This window comes from Pituophis catenifer, unplaced genomic scaffold (genome assembly GCF_029215685.1).
Source record: "Pituophis catenifer annectens isolate HBS135680 unplaced genomic scaffold, rPitCat1.0.hap2 SCAF_2, whole genome shotgun sequence".
Classification (NCBI taxonomy): Eukaryota; Metazoa; Chordata; class Lepidosauria; order Squamata; family Colubridae; genus Pituophis; species Pituophis catenifer.
The window spans coordinates 25,406,163-25,428,072 of record NW_027256882.1 but is presented as its reverse complement, the minus strand read 5'-3'; the positions used below and the strand labels follow the sequence as shown (position 1 = coordinate 25,428,072).

Sequence of the window (21,910 nt, the reverse complement as noted above, 5' to 3'; positions counted from 1 at the left end):
GGATGATACCCAGTTGTATATCTCTACCCCGCGTCAATTCAGTGATGTGGTGGATGTGATGTGCCTGGAGGCTGTGAGGGTCTGGATGGGAGTCAACAGGCTCAGACTTAACCCAGACAAGACCGAGTGGCTGTGGGTATTGCCTCCTAAAGACTATGTCGATTGTCCATCCTTGGTTCTGGGGGGGAGGGATTGCAATTTGGGTGTCCTCCTAGATTCACAGCTAAGATTAGAGCAACATCTGACTGCTGTGGCTAGGGGGACCTTTGCACAGGTTCGCCTGGTGCACCAATTGCGACCCTACTTGGATCGGGACGCTCTCCTCACGGTCACTCATGCCCTTGTCACCTCACGGTTAGATTATTGCAACACGCTCTACATGGGGCTACCCTTGAAAAGTGTTCGGAGACTACAGTTGGTCCAGAACGCAGCCGCGCGAGCTGTCGTAGCTGCACCTAGTACACCCACATTACACCAATTCTCCACGAGCTGCACTGGCTCCCTATTGGTCTCCGGTCACAATTCAAGGTGTTGGTTATTACCTTTAAAGCCCTACATGGCTCAGGGCCAGGTTATCTTCGAGACCGCCTTCTGCCGCATAGCTCCCAGCAACCGGTAAGATCCCACAGAGTTGGTCTCCTCCGGGTCCCGTCAGCTAAACAATGTCAGCTGGCGGGCCCGCCGGGAAGGGCCTTCTCTGTGGCTGCCCCAGCTCTCTGGAACCAATTACCTCTTGAGGTCTGGACCATCCCCACCCTATTGGCCTTCCGAAAAGCGGTGAAGACCTGGTTTTTCCGGCAGGCCTGGGGCCGTTGATCTCACTCTTGTGATCTGGCGAGATCCGACCATGAATGGTGTGAATGAGTTTTTAATGTTTTTAATTTTTCAATGTCTTTTTATAATGATTTTTTAAATGTGTTGTGAGCCGCCCTGAGTCTTCGGAGAGGGGCGGCATATAAATTTAATTAATTAAATTAAATTAAATCAAGGAGAAGAAGTGGAGAAGAATAAAGATGAATGAAACAAGGCGTTGGGTGGAAGATGAAGTAAGGCAGAAGGAACAGAACTCCATCCGCCCTGCCCCGATTTACCCGAGGGCTGTTCAGCCTGGCCACTTATGCCAAACCGTCACCCCTGATTGTGCCATCAACCACATGACACAACCTAGACTTCAAAGAGAGGCTCCTGTTCCTCTTGAGCCTCCACAGAGATTTTCTCAATATCACAGATTGTTCTTACACATTTACAAAAAAAAGGAAAGTCTAGAAATTGCTGCCTGCTGCAGACAGGCAATGTCAGAGGGAGCCTTTCCTTCTACTCTACCGTATACTTAGTAATACCATCATTTAAATTCTAATTTTCCCTCTTACTATTCTTATTATATAAAAATGTGTATTTTATTAATCCTCCCCTCTCTAGTTTCCATCCCTATTCTAACTTTGATTATGCCACTACTGTATTTAAACATATTCCCTTTTTAACCATCATCTCTTACCCACTTTAAAGCTTTCATTGTTCGTTTCTTAGCTTGCCTTCCCTATTCCTCTCTTGGATCTTTATTTCTGTCTGCTTCCATATCTTGGCACATCTTGATTGATTTACCATTAAATCGATATAGAAAGCCACTCATCTCAATCACTGATTGTGACCTAACACAATTATGTTCTGAATTGTACAGAGGTTGTTTTCAATGTTGCAAGCAGCCATCAAAATTATGTGCTTTGTAAAAGTGTAAAAAATGATCATAAGTCACTTTTTTCAGTGCCGTTGTAACTTCAAATGGTCACCAGATGAACTGTTCTAATTTGACGACTACCTCTCTGGGAATTTGACATAATTCAAGCAAGAGCAATAGAACAAAATTACATATATATCAATGTATCACATGAAAAGAGTTTCAAGATGACAAGTTCCTCTCACAAAAGAGACGAGCATGAGAAGTGAAATCCATGTTCAAAAACACTTTTTGAAGCATTAGAGCCATGGTGGTGCAGTGGTTAGAATGCAGTATTGCAAGCTATTTCTGCTGACTGCCAGGAGTTCGATTTTGACTGGCTCAAGGTTGATTAAACCATTCTTCTAAGACCAGTAAAATGGGGACCCAGATTGTTGGAGGCAATATGCCAATTCTGTAAACTGTTTATGGAGTGTTGTAAAGCACTATTAAACAGTATATAAGTTATAAGTTTACAGCTATACTATATATTGCTATTTTGACTATGACATAAGGAAATCTCTAAATTCAATTTAAATAAATTGGATTTAATTGAAGTTAATTGGATTTTAATTATAATGTAATAACAATTTTGGATATAAAGAAAATTAAATATCACAGGTATGGTTATTCTTAAGACAATTTTAAATTCTTTCTAGTGTATTAAAAATTAAACCCACAGGAAAACTTGTGGAAGGATTTGTGAATGGGATGAATACTTCACGTTTTCAGAGACTCAGGCTAGTTTATTCAAAAAATGGTTGTTTATGGTTCTGGATCAAACTGGTGAAAGGGCACCAATTTTGGTTTTGGAGCCATTATGTCAGTTTTTTCTATCTTTTTTCAGTCTACAGATGACTGATAAAAGTGGGCTCAAAAGAAGCAGGCTTTTGGCAAGAGAGAGATGTTAATTCCATTCTTTTTAAATTGCTTCTTAACTCTACTTCCCAGTTTCTTTCTTTCATTAATGTAAAATATCTTTGTTGTTCTTGCAGTGTCACCTAATCTCTTCAAACCATGGGAGTATTTAACTCTTTTGGCTAGAAGAAAATTGGTACTTTGTTTTGTCCAATTGACTGACATTGTCTTTCAGCTTCCTACTCTTATTTCCTGAGCTGTCTTCCCTACTGAAAAACTGAAACAAAGCCATTTTTCTTTTTTTGCCTCATGGAATTTGAACTTTATATGTACTTCTCAAGATTTGCCTTCCTTCATTTTGTAATTCCACCTTTCCTCCAGTCACCTATGAGACACTATTCTCCCATTCATCTCTCCATCAAGGTGCCTTGTTTTGAGGTAAAATTTCTAAAACTTCCATGAGTTTGAGCTTTCTCTTCATTTTGGAACTTGTTTTCTTAACCTTCTTTGTCAGAAGGTTGCAAAAGGTGATGACATGACCCTGGGACACTGGAGCCATCATTAATATGAGTCAGTTGCCAAGCATCTGAATTTTAACCACACGATCATGGGGATGCTACAAAGGTTATAACTGAAAAACGGTCATCAGTCACTTTTCAGTGCCATTGCAACTTTGAACGATCACTAAATGAACTGTTGTAAGTTGAGGACTACCTGTACAAATTTTCTTAAGCCTTCACTTCCCATCCTGTGATTCTGTCAGCTCTCTTATCTTCCCTCACTTCATGGCGGAGTTTGCCAACAACCACATGACACAACCTGGGCTTCAAAGAGAGACTCCTGTTCCTTTTGTGCCTCCACTATTTGTGCCTCAATATTTACATAGTGGAGTTGGGAGGAAGGGAATAAGAGGAGGAAGTTTTTGGCGAGGAGGAGGAGATAAGCCATGAGAGAGGAGGGAGGTTATTTTGGTTCTGCAGAAAAAGCCAGAACGGGAGGATAGGAAAAGCAGCCCGGAAAATAGGAGGTCTGAGGATAGGAAAGGAGGCTTAAGGGGGAAATGGAGAAAGAGGCTTGGGGAAAGGGAGAGGGAGTGAAGGCAATAGGATAGGAGAGGCTTCTGTTGGGCAAACCTGAGGGAGAGAAGGGGATAGGAGAGGAAAGGTTTCTGTGGGGCAAGCAGAGGAATCCACGAAGGAGCAGTGGCCATGGAAGGAGAACCCAGCAGGCAATTCAAGAGAGGGAGAGAGGAGAGAAACAGAGAGGAAGAATGGCCGCCCAGCCACATGAATACTATCTCATCCTATGACCCGCCTGCTGGGAAAAGACTGACCATCACCCCAACACGTGACCTGCCTTCTGAGAGAAGACTGACCATCACACTACATGACCCGGGCAGTAGAAATGCCTGAGCAAGGGACCAATGTGGATCGGCGGCCATACCAAGAGGGCCAGGAGAACCTGGACACCAGCGGTCATTTCGGGGGTAGCGCTACAAGTGGGGGCTAGTCTGGGACTTCCTCCTGGCGTTTCTCCACGGGAGTGGTGGTGTCCCATCTAGAGACGAGCCAAGTGAGCAAAATGGACTCCGCTACCGTCACTAAGTGATGTGAGAACCAGAACTGTGAGATAGAGACAAGTTTAACAATTGACATCCCTGGGGATGCTTGGTCAGAACAGCAAATTCTACAGGCGGTGAGGGCCCATGTCTCAGACCAGAGGATATGTGTTATAGATATGAAGGTGGTCCAGGACTCTTCTTACTCTTATGTGCTATTGGAATGGAAGATGAGGATCCCAGACTGCTTTGGGTTGAATTAACCAAAAACATAATGGCAAGGGTGGTACCTCATGGTCCATGGTCTTTCTTCTCCTATCCCCTTCTCTCCCACAGGGTTGCCCCACAGAAGCCTCTCCTGTTGCCTTCACTTCCTATCCCTTTCTCCATTTCCCCCTTAAGCCTCCTTTCCTATCCTCTCAGGCCTATTTTCCAGACCTCTTTTCCTATCCTCTCCTTCTGGCTTTTTCCCCATAAAAAACCCACTCCTGACTCCTCTCTCACTGCCTCTGTTTCTCCTCCTTACTGGCAAAAACTTGCTCTTATTCCCTTCCTCCCCCCCCACCACACTACATTTACAAGATCACAGATCGTTCTTAGACATTAAAAAAACAGGAAAGCCTAGAAATTGCTGCCTGCTGTAGACAGGCAATGTCAGAGGGAGCCTTTCCTTCTACTCCAATGCCCATCATCCCAGGCCCCCATGGAACATGATTTATCCTACACCCTGGCAGGGTTCATCCCGGCGTTGCATGCTGGATCCACCAGGGGGCTCCCCAGGTAGCCGTTAGAAAGGCAGGGCTGCCCTCACCCGCTTTAGGAGGAAACTGAGCATGCGCTCTTTCACCAGGTCCGAGACCCTCCCTTGGCATTTTGCAAACAAGGCTGAAAGTGCGTCCGCGCTTTCTACAGTGCCCGATTCTGGTTTCCCCGCCGCCGCCCCCTCGCTACGAGCCTTAGGCCGAGCCTTTCCAGCAGTCCAAGGGGCTGCAAGGAAGCCTTGCAGGGATGGAAATCAAGACCTGACTCCGGAGTTGAGTAAGTGGGGAGGGACTTTTTCTTCCACGGGCTGGACCGTTCGTGGAGACACGCAAAACTTCATCAGGTTCGGAGTCCTGGAAAGTGGGGAGCCCCTTGTCCCATGTTCCCCTGCCGCCCCTGTGCATGCATGCACGGGCGAGGCAGGGAAGAAATCAAAAGCTACGGTCCCGCTGCGTTTCCTCCAGGAGGAAAATCGGGACCGCCAGAAAAGTCGGAGTCATTCAGGATTAGGCGAAAAGTGAGAAACCTCTTTCCGGGAGATGCTTGAATCAAAATGTTAGGTCGTAGCTGGTTTATTGATCCGGGTATTATTCTGTTTGCATTGCATCGTGGTTTGTTGATTGCGATTTCTCAGCTACCCATAGCGGTTTGGGCCAGGAGGTTAATGAGGTTCTGCTGTCTAGTAGCAGAACTTCCAGTATCAAGTTATACTGGACTTTCAAATATTGATTATTTACCTGTTAAATCGATTGAGAAAGCCACTCATCTCAATGGCTGTTTCTGACCTGAGACATTGATCATCTGAATTCTACAGAGGTTGTTTTTAATGTCACAAGTAGCCATCAAAATTATTTGAATAAATAAATAATAAAGTAGCAATTAGAAATCAAAAACATGTTTTAAATGTATGCATCCAAAGTTTTTAGTCCTTGATCGAAGTTGATGCAGAAGGTTACCAGAGAATTTTTTTTTCATACGCAGATACGTTAGTCTACCAACTAATAAGATTTCCTAACTCTTTCCAGATATAGGTGGGTTCATAAGAATGTTTTATGTGGGTTTTCTGGATGCTCAGTTGTTCTTGAAGTTTATTTTGTTTCCCATTTCAGATATATAAGTTGGAAATCTTTCCTGGTTCCCTTGGAGTCCAAAGTATCTTGTGTGGGAAGAGGACTGAATGGCCTTTAGGAGATTTGGCCACTGATTTTTACTAATAAGTTTTACTGATTAGTAAAACTTGGGAGAGTTTTACTAATCCATCCATCCATCCATCCATTTTGGAGCTGGATTAGAGACCAGAGAGAACATGGAGGGACAACTTCCACCAGATGCAGGAGTTGGAAAAGGCCCTCCAGTTACTCAGCCTTGGAGCTGTGAGGAAAATGGGGCAAGTTCTGGGCAGAAGAGCCAAGAAGAGGAAGCCAACAGTTCAGAGGTTCAATGCTGTCACTTCAGAAAAGTGCAGTTCCAGGAGGGGAAAAATCCCCGAGATGTTTGCAGTCAGCTTCACCACCTTTGCCATCAATGGCTGCAGCCGGAAAGACACACAAAGGCTCAGATACTGGACTTGGTGCTCCTGGAGCAGTTCCTGGCTGTCCTTCCTCCAGAGATGGAGAAATGGGTGCGAGAGTGTGGAGCGGAGACTAGTTCCCAGGCGGTGGCCCTGGCCGAAGGCTTCCTCCTGGCCCAGGAGTCGGAAAAGATGCAGGTGTGAGAATGTAATCATTTCAGCTCTAAAGAGAATCTTTCTGAATTTGTCAATTCCTTTTTGGTAGAGTTTTCTGGGATTATTAATACCTAAAGTGAGTTGTTCCCTTTTTCTTCCAGAGGCTATGTTTGGGGCAATTCTTCCATTCTCTTTCAAGTTTGGCAAATCGACATTTGGGTCTGCTAGTTTAAAGGTGCACTATGATAATTCCTTACTGTTTTTCTTTGTTTCTCCTATCACATCATGTCCAGAAATCCTTGGAAGCTATGACTGAGTATCCCAAGGGGAAGAAGGATTCATTCAGATCTTCTCAAGAGCTGCTGTTCAGGGAGATCTTACACAAAGATCAAAGCCAGGACATCACTCTAGGTAAGGATAAGTATTTCTGTGTGATGTGAGAGTTCAACATTTATCTGATTTTTCTGCTCCTCTTGATTGGAATGTCTCTCTTTAACAAATCTGCTTCCACCATTTTTCTCTTTCTCACAGAGAGTAGAAAGCTATCCTTGGAATTTTTTGAATCAGTTCGTCTTTGTGGTGGAGCTGAAGGATTTGCTGAACCGCTACTTCAGGTAAGGAGAAAAAAGATCGGAAAATGTCCATGAATCTTGAATGGATTTCACTTTGTTCCAAAGTTCAATGTAATAAATTGCTGTTTCTAAGCAATACAAATCCAATATTAGACTCAAAATTCATATTTAGTTTAGCCTATCTTTCCCTTCTGAGGGGATCCTTTGTGAAGCACTTTGTCCACTTCTCCTGGTTCACAGTCAGATTTTATTGAACAGACTGTTGTAAGCATCAGGGTTCTTCCTCCCTGGATCGCCCAGGGTCATTCTCACATACCATTACAAAAAAATACTTTTTTTAAATTTTGCCTTTTCAAAAGCATCTTTGGGACAACCATGACCTGGTGACTGAGAATCTTCGTAGACATATCCTGTTACAATCTCTTCCAGCACACTCATGAAGGTGTGGAGTTTGGTTACATTTCCCCCTCAGTGGATAAAGTAAACCACTGGCAAAAAATGTCAGGTGGGTTTTCCCAGTATTTGGCATGGCCCACCATAGAAATAATTGTAGCCACTGATAACTAGTGAATTTAAGACCCAACTACCAATTGACCAAGAAAACTATTTTAGTTGGCTACACTGAAAGGCATTCCAAATACTTCCAACGTGATCCAATGTGCTTCAGTTGTGCCGTCAGTCAAAAGCACTGAGATCTCATTCTGAACTCTGCACAAGATGCCCATTTTGTCCACTGGATCTCTCTCCTTGAATTGTAGAAGAAAACTATCAAATTATTCTTGGGATTATCTATTAAAAGGAAAACTTCTTTCCTTGTTCAGGGTGGTTTGTCTTTTGAGGAAGTGGCCGTGTATTTCTCCAAGGAGGAATGGTCTCAACTGGACACTGACCAAAAAGCACTCCATGGAGAAGTCATGCTGGAGAATTCCAGGAATCTGGCTTCTCTAGGTAAGAATCCCTATCTGTGCTCAGAAACAAAGAAAAGTCATGGGGTCCGAGAGGAGGGTTTATATGTTATTAAAAAATAGGTTAAGTGAAATAAGTGATTTAAAGAAATCATTTATTTATATACTGCCTTTATTTTTTGTAAACTCCTGCTGTTTTCCCTACAACAAGAACCTTGTGACATGGGTTGAGCACAAAGTCACCCAGCCAGCATTCACCCTAAGGCTGAACTACTCATTGACCTAGTTTCTAGCCTGGTGTCTTAAGTGTTTGACCAAACTGACTTTATGGAAGAAAGAAATTTATTGAAAGAAGACTTGGAAAACTGCATAGCCTCTCTTTTTACATAAAGGAAATGGTTTTTTTTTTTTAATGCTTTCTGCTCATAAAATACAAAATATTCATTTTCATGCGACAGAAGATATTACTAAGAATCTGAGGGATAGGCTGCACATAGGGATGGTGTGGGCCTCTTGAGCAAGGTCCTGCCTATTCCTAAATCTCATCTCTACGTCCCCGATGGTCCTGTGCTGCTAAAACAAAACTATATGGGTCCTGAGTGGGATGTCTCTTCTCTGAGATGTGCCCACTTGTGTACTAATTGAGGGTGGGGAGCTATTGCCATCCAGAAATTCCCCTTGGCTTTGAAAGATTCTGCTCTGCAGACAAGTGGGGATGAGACTTCCAATAAAGTTCAGGAGCTGGTAGGTATGTTGTTGACCCAGCATGATACAGTGTCCAATGGACTTCAGGAGTTTGTGGCACCATGGAATAGTCCCAGGTCAAAGATTATATCAGGGTTGTGTCTTAGATTCATTGTGATGTGACCCAGTCATGTTATATGAGGATCAGTAGGCATACACTTGGAAAGGGGTTCTTGCTAAAATCTAAGTTTGGAATCGTTATGTTTCCCACCATAGCAGCCAAGGTATATTGATGATTCTTTGGCTAAATTTCAGAAGAAAAGGTTTGATTGTTCTCCTATTCTTGCTACAATTTTCTTTTTTCTTTTTTAAGGCTATAATGGCCAGGAGAATAAGAATTGCAAAGAGAAATGCCAAGCGAGTCATTCAAAAGAGGGGAAAGGGAAACGATATCAATGCATGGAGTGTGGAAAGGCCTTTACTCATAGCAGTAGTCTCCATTCCCATAAGAGGATCCACCGAGGAGAGAAGCCATATCAATGCATGGAGTGTGGAAAGACCTTTAGTAGGAAAAACGTTCTGATTCAGCATAAAACTATCCATACAGATGAGAAGTTATATCAATGCATGGAATGTGGAAAGTCCTTCTCTTATAATAGCTCTTTCATAATCCATCAAAGGAATCACAAAGGAGAAAGACCTTATAAATGCATGGAGTGTGGAAAGACCTTTACTTGCAGTAGTAGTCTCAATTCCCATATGAGGATCCACAGAGGAGAGAAACCATATCAATGCATGGAGTGTGGAAAGAACTTTATTTCTAGTGGTTGTCTTAATTCCCATAAAAGGATCCACACAGGAGACAAGCCATATCTATGCAAGGAATGTGGAAAGACCTTCTCTTATTATAGCTCTCTTATAATACATCATAGGAATCACAAAGGAGAAAGACCATATGAATGCATGGAGTGTGGAAAGGGTTTTAGCAGTAGTAGTCATCTTAACTCCCATAAAAGAATCCACACAGGAGAGAAACCGTATCAATGCATGGAGTGTGGAAAGACCTTCTGTTATTCTAAGTCTTTTATAAGGCATCAAATGAATCACAAAGGAGAAAGACCTTATAAATGTATGGTGTGTGAAAAGAGCTTTACTTGTACCAGTCATCTTAACACTCATAAGATGATCCACATAATAGAGAAGCCATATCATTGTGTGGAGTGTGGAAAGACCTTCTGTTACAATCGTTCTCTTATACTCCATCAAAGGATTCACAAAGGGGAAAGACCATATCAATGCATGGAGTGTGGGAAAACCTTTACTTGCACTAGTAATCTCAATTCACATAAGAGGATGCACACAGAAGAGAAACCATATCAGTGTAAGGACTGTGGAAAGATCCTTACTTCTACCAGTAGTCTTAATTCCCACAAGAAGACCCACACAGGAGAGAAGCCATATCAATGCATGGAATGTGGAAAAAGCTTTAGTAGGAAATACGCTCTGATTCACCATAAAACTATCCATACAGAGGAGAAGCCATATCAATGCATGGAATGTGGAAAAACCTTCTGTTATTATGACTCTCTCATAAGACATCAATGGAATCACAAAGGAGAAAGATCTTATCAATGCATGGAGTGTGGAAAGAGCTTTAGTTGCAGCAGACATCTTGATTCCCACAAGAGGATCCATTCAGGAGAAAAGCCATATAAATGTGTTGAATGTGGAAAAGGCTTTAGGTGGAATTCTGCTCTTACCACCCATAAAAGGATCCATACAGGAGAAAGACCATATCAATGCATGGAGTGTGGAAAGACCTTTACTAGTAGCAGTAGTCTTAATTCCCACAAAAGGATCCACACAGGCGAGAAGCCATATAAATGTGTGCACTGTGGAGAAGGCTTTAGACGGAGTTGTGATCTCATTTTGCATAAAAGGATCCATATGGGAGAAAAAACCATATAATTGCATGACGTGTGGGAAGAGCTTTGCAAGGAGTAACACTCTCACTTGCCATAGAAGGATCAACACACGGGAGAAACCATTTCAATAAAGCCAGTGTGAGAAGAACTTCAATAGAAATACAGGTAGTCCTCAGTTTATGACTGCAATTCATCCCAAAATTTCTGTTGCTAAGCAAGATAGTTATTAAGTGACTTTTGCCCCATTTTACTACTTTTCTTGCCACATTCATTAACTGAATCTTGTACCCTAATCCTAAGTATCTTTTCGGTTAAAAAAAATTCCACAGCATTATTAGAGGTTATCTGATATCTCTTGCCTCAAAATTGGCCGAAGTATCTTGACCTAGCCCTTTTTCTGGCTGTTCTACTTTTTCCATCCCTGCTTGTCTGAGGAAGGCTTCAGTGAGAAGTTTGATTGCTGCACTCAGGATGTTAGTTGATGCTTACAAAGTCTTGCAATCTTTGAGGGCCAAATTTCCTTCCTTTAGCAGCTAAGATTTGTTTTCCTTCACAGTGCTTAATGAGTCCGTTTGTCAGAGGTTTTTTTTTAAGCCATACCCAGTTTGAGCTGAAAACATCCATCAAAAGTACTGGATTCTAGACAATTTACGTTTTCTGTCACCGAGTAAGGATTGTGGAGATGTTTTATTTTAAAAAAATATCCAAGATACAAAAGTGAAACGTGCAAATTCTTTCTTTGCTTTTGTCTTGTACTAGATCTGTAGTGTAGTAAACATCCAAACAATGTGTAAGTTTTTTCTGTGTTTTGTTTTCTTATAATAGATTTTTAGTATATTTGTACTATACAATGTTCTCTATAATATACTATTATTAATACGCTATTATAGAATATATTATTGTTCATATACTAAATAACCAGCGATTGGATTCAAATAATTTAACCACCAGTTCTCTGCCCTAATGACTGGTTGGGTAGGCGTGACTAGGTGGTCATTTGACTGGGTGGGCGTGGCCAAATCAATGTCACTCACATTGCAGGGTGCCTCTCCTTGCCCGACCTCCTCACCTCTCCTAGCCGCTCCCCTCAAACGTCTCAACATATCTATAGTTCTGTAAAAATTTTCATCTTTTTTCAACTTGATTAGCTGCAGCCTGCTGATATATAAAAGGACTTGGAATAAATAAATAAACCAAAGTTTGGTGCTACTTTCATTTATTTCATACCATGTGCTCTGCCATACTATAAACCTCTTAGATCCAGCAATGTATTACACCACCTTTAGTTATATAAATGTACTGAAATGCTCCCTATAATTGCTGATCAGACGTATTACTGTGTGGAAATGTGGGGGCATTCCTCCATAGTGAATTGACAGTAACATTTCTCCAATCTAACCCAAGCAATCACAATAAAGAAGCAACAAATATGATGGAGCTGATTCCTGGCAACTGTTTAATGAGATTTTATTATTTAGTATAAACTGAAATTCAGTTTATTTTTAAATAGTTCATTTGGTTTTCACTGTGTTCCAATATTAAATTTTAATTACACTCCTTTGAGGAGAGGCAATCTCTAAGTTTCCATGAATGTGTAACCAAGCATCCATCCATCATCTTTGGGATTTCTATGGAATATCTTCGCTGGGTGTGATTATAATTAATTCCTTTACTTAAAAATCACTTGTAAAGGAATAAGACTCTGCAGAAGGCAAATGCATACATGCTTTAAATAAAAACCTACAATTTATTTGCAACCTTTGTTATTCATATGACAAAGGGTTATGTATAATTTAAATAAATACTTGCATAATTCTTCCTGGACAAGGAGTTGAGCAAAAGAAAACAAGGTGACTCTATATCCTAAATAGAAGATTGAAACCTGAATACAGATTATGGTAATAACAAATGAATTTGTAATGGCACAAATACACTTCTGCCTGGAGGAAATAGACTATCACTGACTCAATGTTTACAGTTATCAAAGTTGTTTACCCAAAGAACATTTAAAATGTTCTTTCTTAACTGAAATTTTTGCATGTAGACATTTATTTATTTATTTATTAAATTTTTATACCGCCCCCTCTCCCGAAGGACTCAGGGCGGTGAACAGCCAGAATTAAAAACACACAATACAAATATTAAAATACATTAAAACAAATTAAATTATCTTTGGCTTCTCCAATTTTAAAACCCCTTACCCATAAAATGATTTGCTGGAAAAATGTCACAATCCAAATACTAATATTCTTTATTATGGCCCAAAGAATTTGATTTGATATCATTTATGCTTTCCAGGCAAAAACAATATTAATTGCCTCAATCTTATTTTAGAAAATAGATCATACATTCAATATTACCTTCTGCCAGGTAAAGGTCAACTGAGCCAAGTAGGGCATCCAATCTACTTTTCTTCATAGTCCAAGGTTTCATTTTATACATCTGATAATGGGGGGGAAAGAACAAACTATAGTTTATGACTTAAGATACCTTGAATCCTCAAGCCAAGGAAAACTGATGTCAAACTTGTATTGAGTCTCTGTGGCACAAGGGATTAACATGTATGGCTGTTAACCAGAAGGACGGTAGTTCAAGCCCATCCAGGGACTGATTAGTTGAACAGACAGCTCCAGGTTCTCGCAGAAGCTCTTTACAAGAGGTGAGGATTTGGCAATCTCATCAAGACAGAATGCAGAACAAACTTCTAGGCAGTCTTTCTGAAATCAGCTATCTAACTTTCCAAGAACTGAACATTTGCTGACAGCCACATCCACTGAAATAGGAAATCCCTGATAAATCAGTGTCTCTCTCCCAGGTGAAAGCTCCAAGCTGCATATATGACCCAGAGGTGGGTTGCAGCAGGTTCTGACCCGTTCTGGAGAACCGGTAGCAGAAATTTTGAGTAGTGCAGAGAACCGGTAGTAAAAATTCTGACTGGCCCCCGCCCCTTCTATTCTCTGCCTCCCGGGTCCCAGCTGATCATGAGGAAATGGGGATTTTGCAGTAACCTTCCCCTGGATTGGGGAGGGAATGGAGATTTTACAGTATCTTTCCCATGCCATGCCTGTTTTGCTTTTAGTTTCTTTTGCTAGTCCTCTGCTAGTGAAAATGCCCTCCTCGGCTCCATTTTCACTGGCAGAGGGCTCTAGGAGGTTGTTGCCGCCAAAAATGGGGCCCAAGGTGGCTGGGCACAGAGCCCCTGAGCTACGTTTTCACTGGCAGAGGCACTGTGGGCCGGTCCTTCGCTGTTACCAGAGCAGCCCCATGGGTCAGATCTAAGCACCCTGCAGGCTGGATTCAGCCCGCGGGCCTTGAGTTTGACACAACTGATATAGAGTTTAGTTTGCCTCTTTCTCTCTTTCTGCCAAGTTAGAGATTCATGAGAATGAAAGTAACTTCAGTGTGGTCACATTGCAAATAAACAAGCAAGGAGACCTTTGGTTTATTGATAATCAAAATAAAACCTAATTTTTTTATTATTATTTTTTTTGCTTTAATTTATATCCCGCCCTTCTCCGGAGACTCAGGGCGGCTTACAATGCGTTAAGCAATAGCCTTCATACTTTTGTATATTTATACAAACTCAGCTTATTGCCCCCACAATCTGGATCCTCATTTCACCTACCTTTGAAAGGATGGAAGGCTGAGTCAACCTTGAGCCCGGTGAGATTTGAACTTGCAGTAATTGCAAGCAACATGTTAATAACAGTGTTTAGTCCACTGTACTACAGGCTCTAATAAAATATGAAATTAAGAAAAATTACTTCAGAAAATAACTTCAGTTTCTGACAGACAGAGGTAAGGAGAAGCAGCTCTTGGATGTTGTTAGATCGGGCAAGTGAGGAGCCAGGAGCCAGGTCGAAGTGAACAACAACTCTTTAATAGACAGAATCCAGCAAATGTACAGTAGGACAGCTCTCCTTATATAGCTTCTTACCCAGGGTGCTAGCCAATAATCATCGAGCTTTTTCCCCCGCTTAATTTTCCCTCCAAAATTAGATACATAACAGATGTGGAGATCATTATACTACCAACTCAAGGAAATTTATTTGGTCAAAGGCCTATTATTTGAGAAACACATGACATATACATATATCAATGCATCCTATATGAAAAAAGCTTCAGGATGAAGAATTCCTCTCTCACAAAATGAACCAGAATGAGGGGAAGCCCATCAAATGCATGTTCAAAAACACCTTTTCAAGCATATTTTTGCCTTAGCAATGGCATGGTTATTCGTGAGACTTTATTAAATATTGTTTCGTTCTAACTGTAAAAATTAAAACCATATGAAAACTTTTGGAAGGGTTTATGCGGGAGGATACTTCAGACTCTCAGAGGATCAGGACATTTTGAAACTATTCAAACATTATTCACTGATGCCTTTTTAGATACTTTTGGCCTGGATGATTGAGTCTTCATTTGCGTATTGCATTTCATTTGGGGTAAGCTCCTGCAATCAGTATGGTAGAGTTAGTACATTCCAACGACTCTCTGACTATGCCTAACTAAAAATTTTCATTTTGACTGTAGAAGTTATTTGGATGAGTAACAAAACATCAAATTTAATAAACTTTGGTCCAGTTATCATGATTTAAACTTTTTAGATACTTTTGGTCTGGATGATTAAGTTTTCTTTTACATATTGCTCACTGAAGGTTCTGGATCAAACAGGTGAAAGGGCACCAATTTTGATTTTGTAATCATGTCGATTTTTTCATAATAGAAGACTGACAAAATTAGACAGGTGGTAATTAAAAGGAGTTTTGATATATAAAGAAATGGGCTGAAAGAAGCAGAGCAAAAATGAGAAGTTACAGCCATTATTTTTAAATTGCTTCTTAACTCTATTTCCCCATTTCTTTATTTCATTAATGTAGATAAATCTTTTTGTTGTTCTTGCACTGTCACTTCCAGATCCAGTCTAATCTCTTCAAACTAGGGAAGTCTTCATTTCTTTTGGCTAGAAAAAATACACCTTCTTTTACTCCAAAGGTCTTAAGGTTCCTACTCATATTTCCTGCAGTGTATTCCCAATTGAACACTTAAATAAAACTATTTTTGTCTTTTTTTTTTTTTTTGCCTCATGGTATTTGAGCCTTATGTTTACTTTTCAACATTTGACTTTCCTAGTTTTGCAATTCCACCTTTTCTCCAGCCACACATGAGATTTAAATGTTCCATTCACCATTTCTCCATCATGGCACCTTGTTTTGAGGGAAAATTTCCTAAAGGTCCACAAGTTTCAGCTCTCTCTCCATTTTGGAACTTGATTTTTGGGGGGATGCCTTTTTTCCTCAGGATTGTTTCCTCAGGATTATTTTTATTATTGCAGGCTGCCTCTTGGTGCTTCCAACTCTCCTTGGCTGCCTAGAATCATGAATTTGAAAAGGGAGCTGTAATAATTGAACTCACTAAAGAAAGTCAATACAAATCTTAACTTTCCTAAGGCATATTTTTCCTCCCTGTATCTCTGCCAGCCCCCATATCTTCCATCACTTCAGGGCTGAGTTTGCCAACAACCACAAGACAGAAGCTTGTCTTTCAAAGAAAGGCTGTTTGTGTTTTGACTGCCCTGCCATTTCTGACAGGATTTTTGCTCGTACAGACCCTTCAGCAGAGAAGCTGCTCTTGAAGAAAGCGGCTTTTGAGTCTCCACAGAGATTTCCTCACTGTTGGCAAGACCACAGATGGTTCTTAGACATTAAAAAGAGGAAAATCTTAAAACTGCCGCCTGCTGGAGATGACACGGCCTTTCTAGGCAGTCAATGTTATTAGAGGGACACTTTTCTGCTAGTGATAATGCCCATCATCCGAGTCCCACATGGAACATGATGATGCCCTGCGTGTCCTTTGGAATCGCCCGCAGGATCCTCCAGGAGGCTCCCTCAGTAGCCGTTGGAAGAGCCGGGCAGAGCCCCCTCCCGCTTTCGAAGAAAACTGAGCATGCGCATTCTTCTTTTCCCATCACAAGTGTTCTCCGTGCCTCCCCCCCCTTTTTTTTTTCACCCCCAGAAAAGGCTGGGAGCGCACCTGGCTTTTCTATCGTGTCCCATCCGGCTCCCCTTCGCTGTGAGCCTTGGGCTGAGTTTGTCCAGAAGTCCAAGAGTTTGCAGGGAAATCTTCCACGGATGGAAATCCAGACGTTGTTATTGGAGCGTGCATGGCGACCTGCAAAACTTCATCAGGTTCGGAGTTATGGGAAAGGGAGATCCCGTGGTCCCATGTTCCCCTGCTCACCCGCACTCCCATCTCCCGGTCCATGTACGGGCCAGGCAGGGGAGAAAGCAAAGCTCCGGACCATCGCGCTGCTCCTTTTGAGGGGATCAGGATCGCAGAAACCAAGGGATCCATTTACCCTCCATTTCATTGGGGAAAACCCTGCAAGGGGGCGCGGGGGGGGGGAAGAGATCGGCTTTGCAAAACAAATTTCTACTTTCAAATCAGTCTTGACTCCTGGACAATTTCCTGCAAATTTATTGCCTTGTTTTCCGAAGGGGATTCCCCCTCCTCCTCTTTCCTAGGCTGAGAGAAGCGCCCTGCCGAAGTCGCTCCTGCTGGCTTTGCATGCAAAGCTGCAACTCCGCGTGCAAGAAATTGGATATAAAATGTGCAAGGACTGGAACTCGGTTTCCTGGTTTCCAGCCCTTTCACCACCAACTGGTTCTTCCAGCACATCACAAGATCCTCCACATCATGTTAATGCATGGATGGTTTATTCATTGAGATATTAGTTCTGTATGCCCTAGGACGATGGTTTCTTAATTCTGCCTTCTGGAGTTTCCCCAGGAGTTTCGGCCAGGAGTTTGATGGAGTTCTCATCTCCATTGCTGTTTGTGAACTAAGATTTATGATTCCGATTGTGCAAAGGTTGCTTTTTACTTTGCAAGCAGCCATCGAAATTATTAGTATAAATAATAAGGCACTAGAATTCCCAAACTTTTCTAAATGTATTTATCCAATATTTTCCGTCCTTGTTCGAAGCTGATCTAAAAGGGTGATCCTGAATTTACTGCAGTAGTCAGTCTTCCTAATAAGATACCCCCTCCTTACAGATATTGCTGGATTTCTATCTCTTTTTTGGGGGGAGAAGGAAGAGGTTACTCAGTATTCAGATTTGTCACCATATTGAGCAGGCTGTGTTTTCCATTTCAGATATGTAAACTGGAAATCTTTCCTGGTTCCTCTGGAGTCCAATGGCCTTCAGAGATTTGGTTAGACCTCTTGTGATTAATAAGGCCTTTGGAAATTCATCAGTCCATTTTGGAAGTGAGACCAGAGACTTAGAGACCAGAGAGAAGATGGAAGGACAAAGCCCAGCAGATGCAGGAATTGTAAAAGGCCCTCCAGCTGCTCAGCCTTGGAGCTGTGGGAAGAATGGGGTAAATTCTGGGCAGAAGAGCCAAGAAGAGGAAGCCAAAAGTTTAGAGATCCAATATTGTCACTTCAGGAAAGTGCAGTTCCAGGAGGGGAAGAGTCCCCGAGATGTTTGCAGTCAGCTTCACAGCCTTTGCCGTCAATGGCTGCAGCCAGAAAGACACACAAAGGTTCAGATGCTGGACCTGGTGCTCCTGGAGCAGTTCCTGACTGTCCTTCCCCCAGAGATGGAGAAATGGGTGCGGGAGTGTGGAGCGGAGACCAGTTCCCAGGCGGTGGCCCTGGCTGAAGGCTTCTTGCTAAACCAGGAGGAGGAAAAGAGGCAAGAAGAGTTGCAGGTGTGAGAATGTAGTCTTAGCAGCTCTATAGAGGAGATCTCTGAATTTGTGAATTCCTTTTTTGCAGTTTTCTGGAATTATTAATTCCTGTGGCCTGTTGTTCCATTATTCTTCGAGAAAATATGTTTGGGGCAATTTTTCCATTCTGTTTCGAGTTTCAGCAATGGACAGTGGGGTCTGCTGGTTTAAAGGTGCAATATGATAATTCATTTCTATTTCTGTGCTCTTTCTTTGTTTCTCCTATCACATCATGTCCAGAAATCCTTGGAAGCTGTGACTGAGTATCCCAAGGGGAGGAAAGATTCATTCAGATCTTCTGGAGAGTTGAAGTTCAGGGATCAAAGTCAGGGCACCATGCCAGGTAAGAAAAGCTCTTTCTGTGTGATGTAACATTTAGCTGATTCTTTTGCCTGGAACCTCTCTCTTTATAACAAATCTGCTTCCACTGTTTTTCCCTCTCTTACAGAGAGTAGAAAACTGTCCTTGGAAATTTTAGAATCACCTCCTCTTTGTGGTGTGGCTGAAGAATTGGCTGAACTACTATTTCAGGTAAGGAGGAAAAAGATTGGAAAATGTCCATAAATCTTGGATGGATTTCATTTTGTTCTAGAATTTATTATAATAAATTGCTGTTTCTAAGCAATATGAATCTGACATCTGGTTATTCTAAACTGATATGCAGCCTTGCCTATTTCTCCCTTCTGAGGGGATCCTTTGTGAGTTTGCTTTTAAAAACATTTGGGACAACCGTGACCTGGTGACTGAGAATCTCCATAGACATTATTACAAGTGGTCTCATTCTGAATTCTGCAGAAGATGCCTATTTTGTTCACTGGATCTCTCAATTGGTGGAAGAAAACTGACAAATTATTGTTGGGATTATCTGTTAAAAGGAAAACTTGTTCCCTTGTTTAGGATGTTGTGTCTTTTGAGGATGTGGCTGTGCATTTCTCCAAGGATGAGTGGTCTCAACTGGATGCTGACCAAAAAGCTCTCCATGGAGAAGTCATGCTGGAGAATTCCAGGAATTTATTTTCTCTGGGTAAGAATCCCTATCTTTGCTCAGAAACATAGAAATGTCATGGGGTGGGAGGCTGAGATGTGATTACTGATAAAACATCACTTATTTATTTATATCCTTCCTTTATTTTTTTAGAAATAATAAAGGCAGCGGAGAAGCCCAATATTCCTTCCTCCTGCTGTTTTCCCTACTACAACCCTGTGACATGGGTTGAGCTGAGAGACACTGGCCCAAAGTCTCCCAGCCAGCATTCATCCCTAAGGCTGAACTATACTTACAGCTTCTAGCCTGGTGCCTTAACTGTTTCACCAAACTGAATTTATAGAAGAAGGAAATTTATTGAAAGAAATATTGGAAAACTGCATAGCTTTCCTTGTTACATAATTTTTTTTTTTTAATTTGATTTATATGCCGCCCTTCTCCGGAGACTCAGGGCGGCTTACAATGCGTTAAGCAGTAGCCTTCATACTTTTGTATATTTATACAAAGTCAGCTTATTGCCCCCACAAACTGGGTCCTCATTTAACCTACCTTAGAAAGGATGGAAGGCTGAGTCAACCTTGAGCCTGATAAGATTCGAACCTGCAGTAATTGTAGGCAGCTGTGTTAATAACAGGGTGCTTTAAACCACTGTACTACCAAATTTCAAAAAATTGGTTTTTTGAATGCTTTCTGATGATAAAATACAACATTTCATGCCATAGAAGATATTAGCGAGAATCTGAGGGACAGACTACACATAGGGATGATGTCATCTCTTGAGCATGATTCTACCTACCAGGGTTCAGTATTCATATCTGAATCTGGTCAACGGATCCCCAATGGGCCTGAGATCCTATAACCAAGACTTTCATTTTAATTTTTCTTTTTGAAGGCTTTCATGGGCAAGAGAATAAGAATTGCAAGGAGGAATGCCAAGCCATCCATCTGAAAGAGGAAAAAGGGAAATTTGCAGACCAGATGCAACCAAAGAGTGATGAAACAAAGCAATCACAAAGTGGAATTAAAAAAGGCTTTCCTCGGGTCAGTTGGCTTCCTAACCGTACAAACATCGATATGGGAGAAAGAGCATATCAGTGCATGGGATCAGGAAAGAGCTTTAATAAATCCGATCATCTCATTTCTCATAAAAACACACATTCAGAAGAGAAACCATATACCTGCAGGCAATGTGGGAAGACTTTCTGTAACAATGACTCCCTTAGAACTCACAAAAGGAATCACAAAGGAGAACAACTTTATAAATGCATGGAATGTGGAAAGAGCTTTACTTGTACCAGTAGTCTTAATTCCCACAAGAGGATCCACACAGGAGAGAAGCCATATCAATGCATGGAGTGTGGAAAGGCTTTTAGGCAGAGTAGTCATCTTAATTGCCACAAGAGGACCCACACTGTAGAGAAGCCACATCAATGCATGGAGTGTGGAAAGGGCTTCAGTAGGAAATACGCTCTGATTCACCATAAAACTATCCATACAGAGAAGAAGCAATATCAATGTATGAAGTGCAGAAAAACCTTCTGTTATTATGACTCTCTTATAAGACATCAAAGGATTCACAAAGGAGAAAGACCTTATAAATGCATGGAGTGTGGAAAGACCTTTATTTATAGCAGTAGTTTTAATACCCACAAGAGGATCCACACAGGAGAGAAACCATATCAATGCATGGAGTGTGGAAAGGCTTTTAGGCAGAGTAGTCATCTTAATTGCCACAAGAGGACCCACACTGTAGAGAAGCCATATCAATGCATGGAGTGTGGAAAGACCTTCTGTTATAATCATTCTCTTAGAAGACATCAAAGGAGTCACAAAGGGGAAGAACCTTATAAATGCATGGAGGGTGGAAATACCTTTCATAAATCCGAGCATCTTATTTCTCATAAAAAGACACATTCAGAAGAGAAACCATATACCTGCAGGGAGTGTGGAAAGACCTTCTGTAATAATGACTCTCTTAGAACTCATGAAAGGAATCACAAAGGAGAACAACTTTACAAATGCATGGAGTGTGGAAAGAACTTTACTTGTAAAAGTAATCTTAATTCCCACAAGAGGATCCACACAGAAGAGAAACCATATCAATGCATGGAGTGTGGAAAGAGCTTTAGTAGGAAATACGCTCTGATTCACCATAAAAGCATCCATAAAGAGGAGAAGCCATATCAATGCATGGAGTGCAGAAAAACCTTCTGTTACAATCATTCTCTTATAAGACATCAAAGGAATCACAAAGAATCACACAGGAGAGAATTCATATAAATGTGTGGAATGTGTAAAGGGCTTTAAGTGGAATTCTGCTCTCACCTCCCACAAAAGGATCCACACAGGAGAGAAGCCATATCAATGCATGGAGTGTGGAAAGACCTTTGCTTTTAGCAGTCATCTTGAGTACCACAAGAAGACCCACATAGGAGAGAAACCATATCAGTGCATGGAGTGTGGAAAGACCTTTGCTTTTACCAGTCATCTTGATTCCCACAAGAGGATCCAAGCAGGAGAGAAGCCATATAAATGTGTGCAATGTGGA

General features: G+C 41.5%; 2 protein-coding genes across 2 annotated transcripts in view; both read left to right on the top strand.

Moving 5' to 3' along the window:
* Positions 1-10,702, top strand: part of LOC139311895 (zinc finger protein 721-like) — a 33,915-nt gene extending 23,213 nt beyond the window's left edge. Inside the window, exon 11 of the mRNA XM_070936416.1 lies at positions 9,155-10,702. Within this exon, the coding sequence (XP_070792517.1) occupies positions 9,155-10,687 (1,533 nt within the window). The 3' untranslated portion in view covers positions 10,688-10,702. The remainder of the gene's footprint in view (positions 1-9,154) is intronic.
* A 7,138-nt stretch (positions 10,703-17,840) lies between these two features.
* LOC139311907 (zinc finger protein 431-like) lies at positions 17,841-21,642 on the top strand. The gene is made up of 5 exons (XM_070936432.1): positions 17,841-18,359; positions 18,618-18,720; positions 18,826-18,908; positions 19,275-19,401; positions 20,255-21,642. Exons 1-5 carry the CDS (start codon positions 17,841-17,843, stop codon positions 21,640-21,642), a joined length of 2,220 nt encoding a protein of 739 aa, XP_070792533.1.
* Positions 21,643-21,910: the final 268 nt, after the last annotated feature.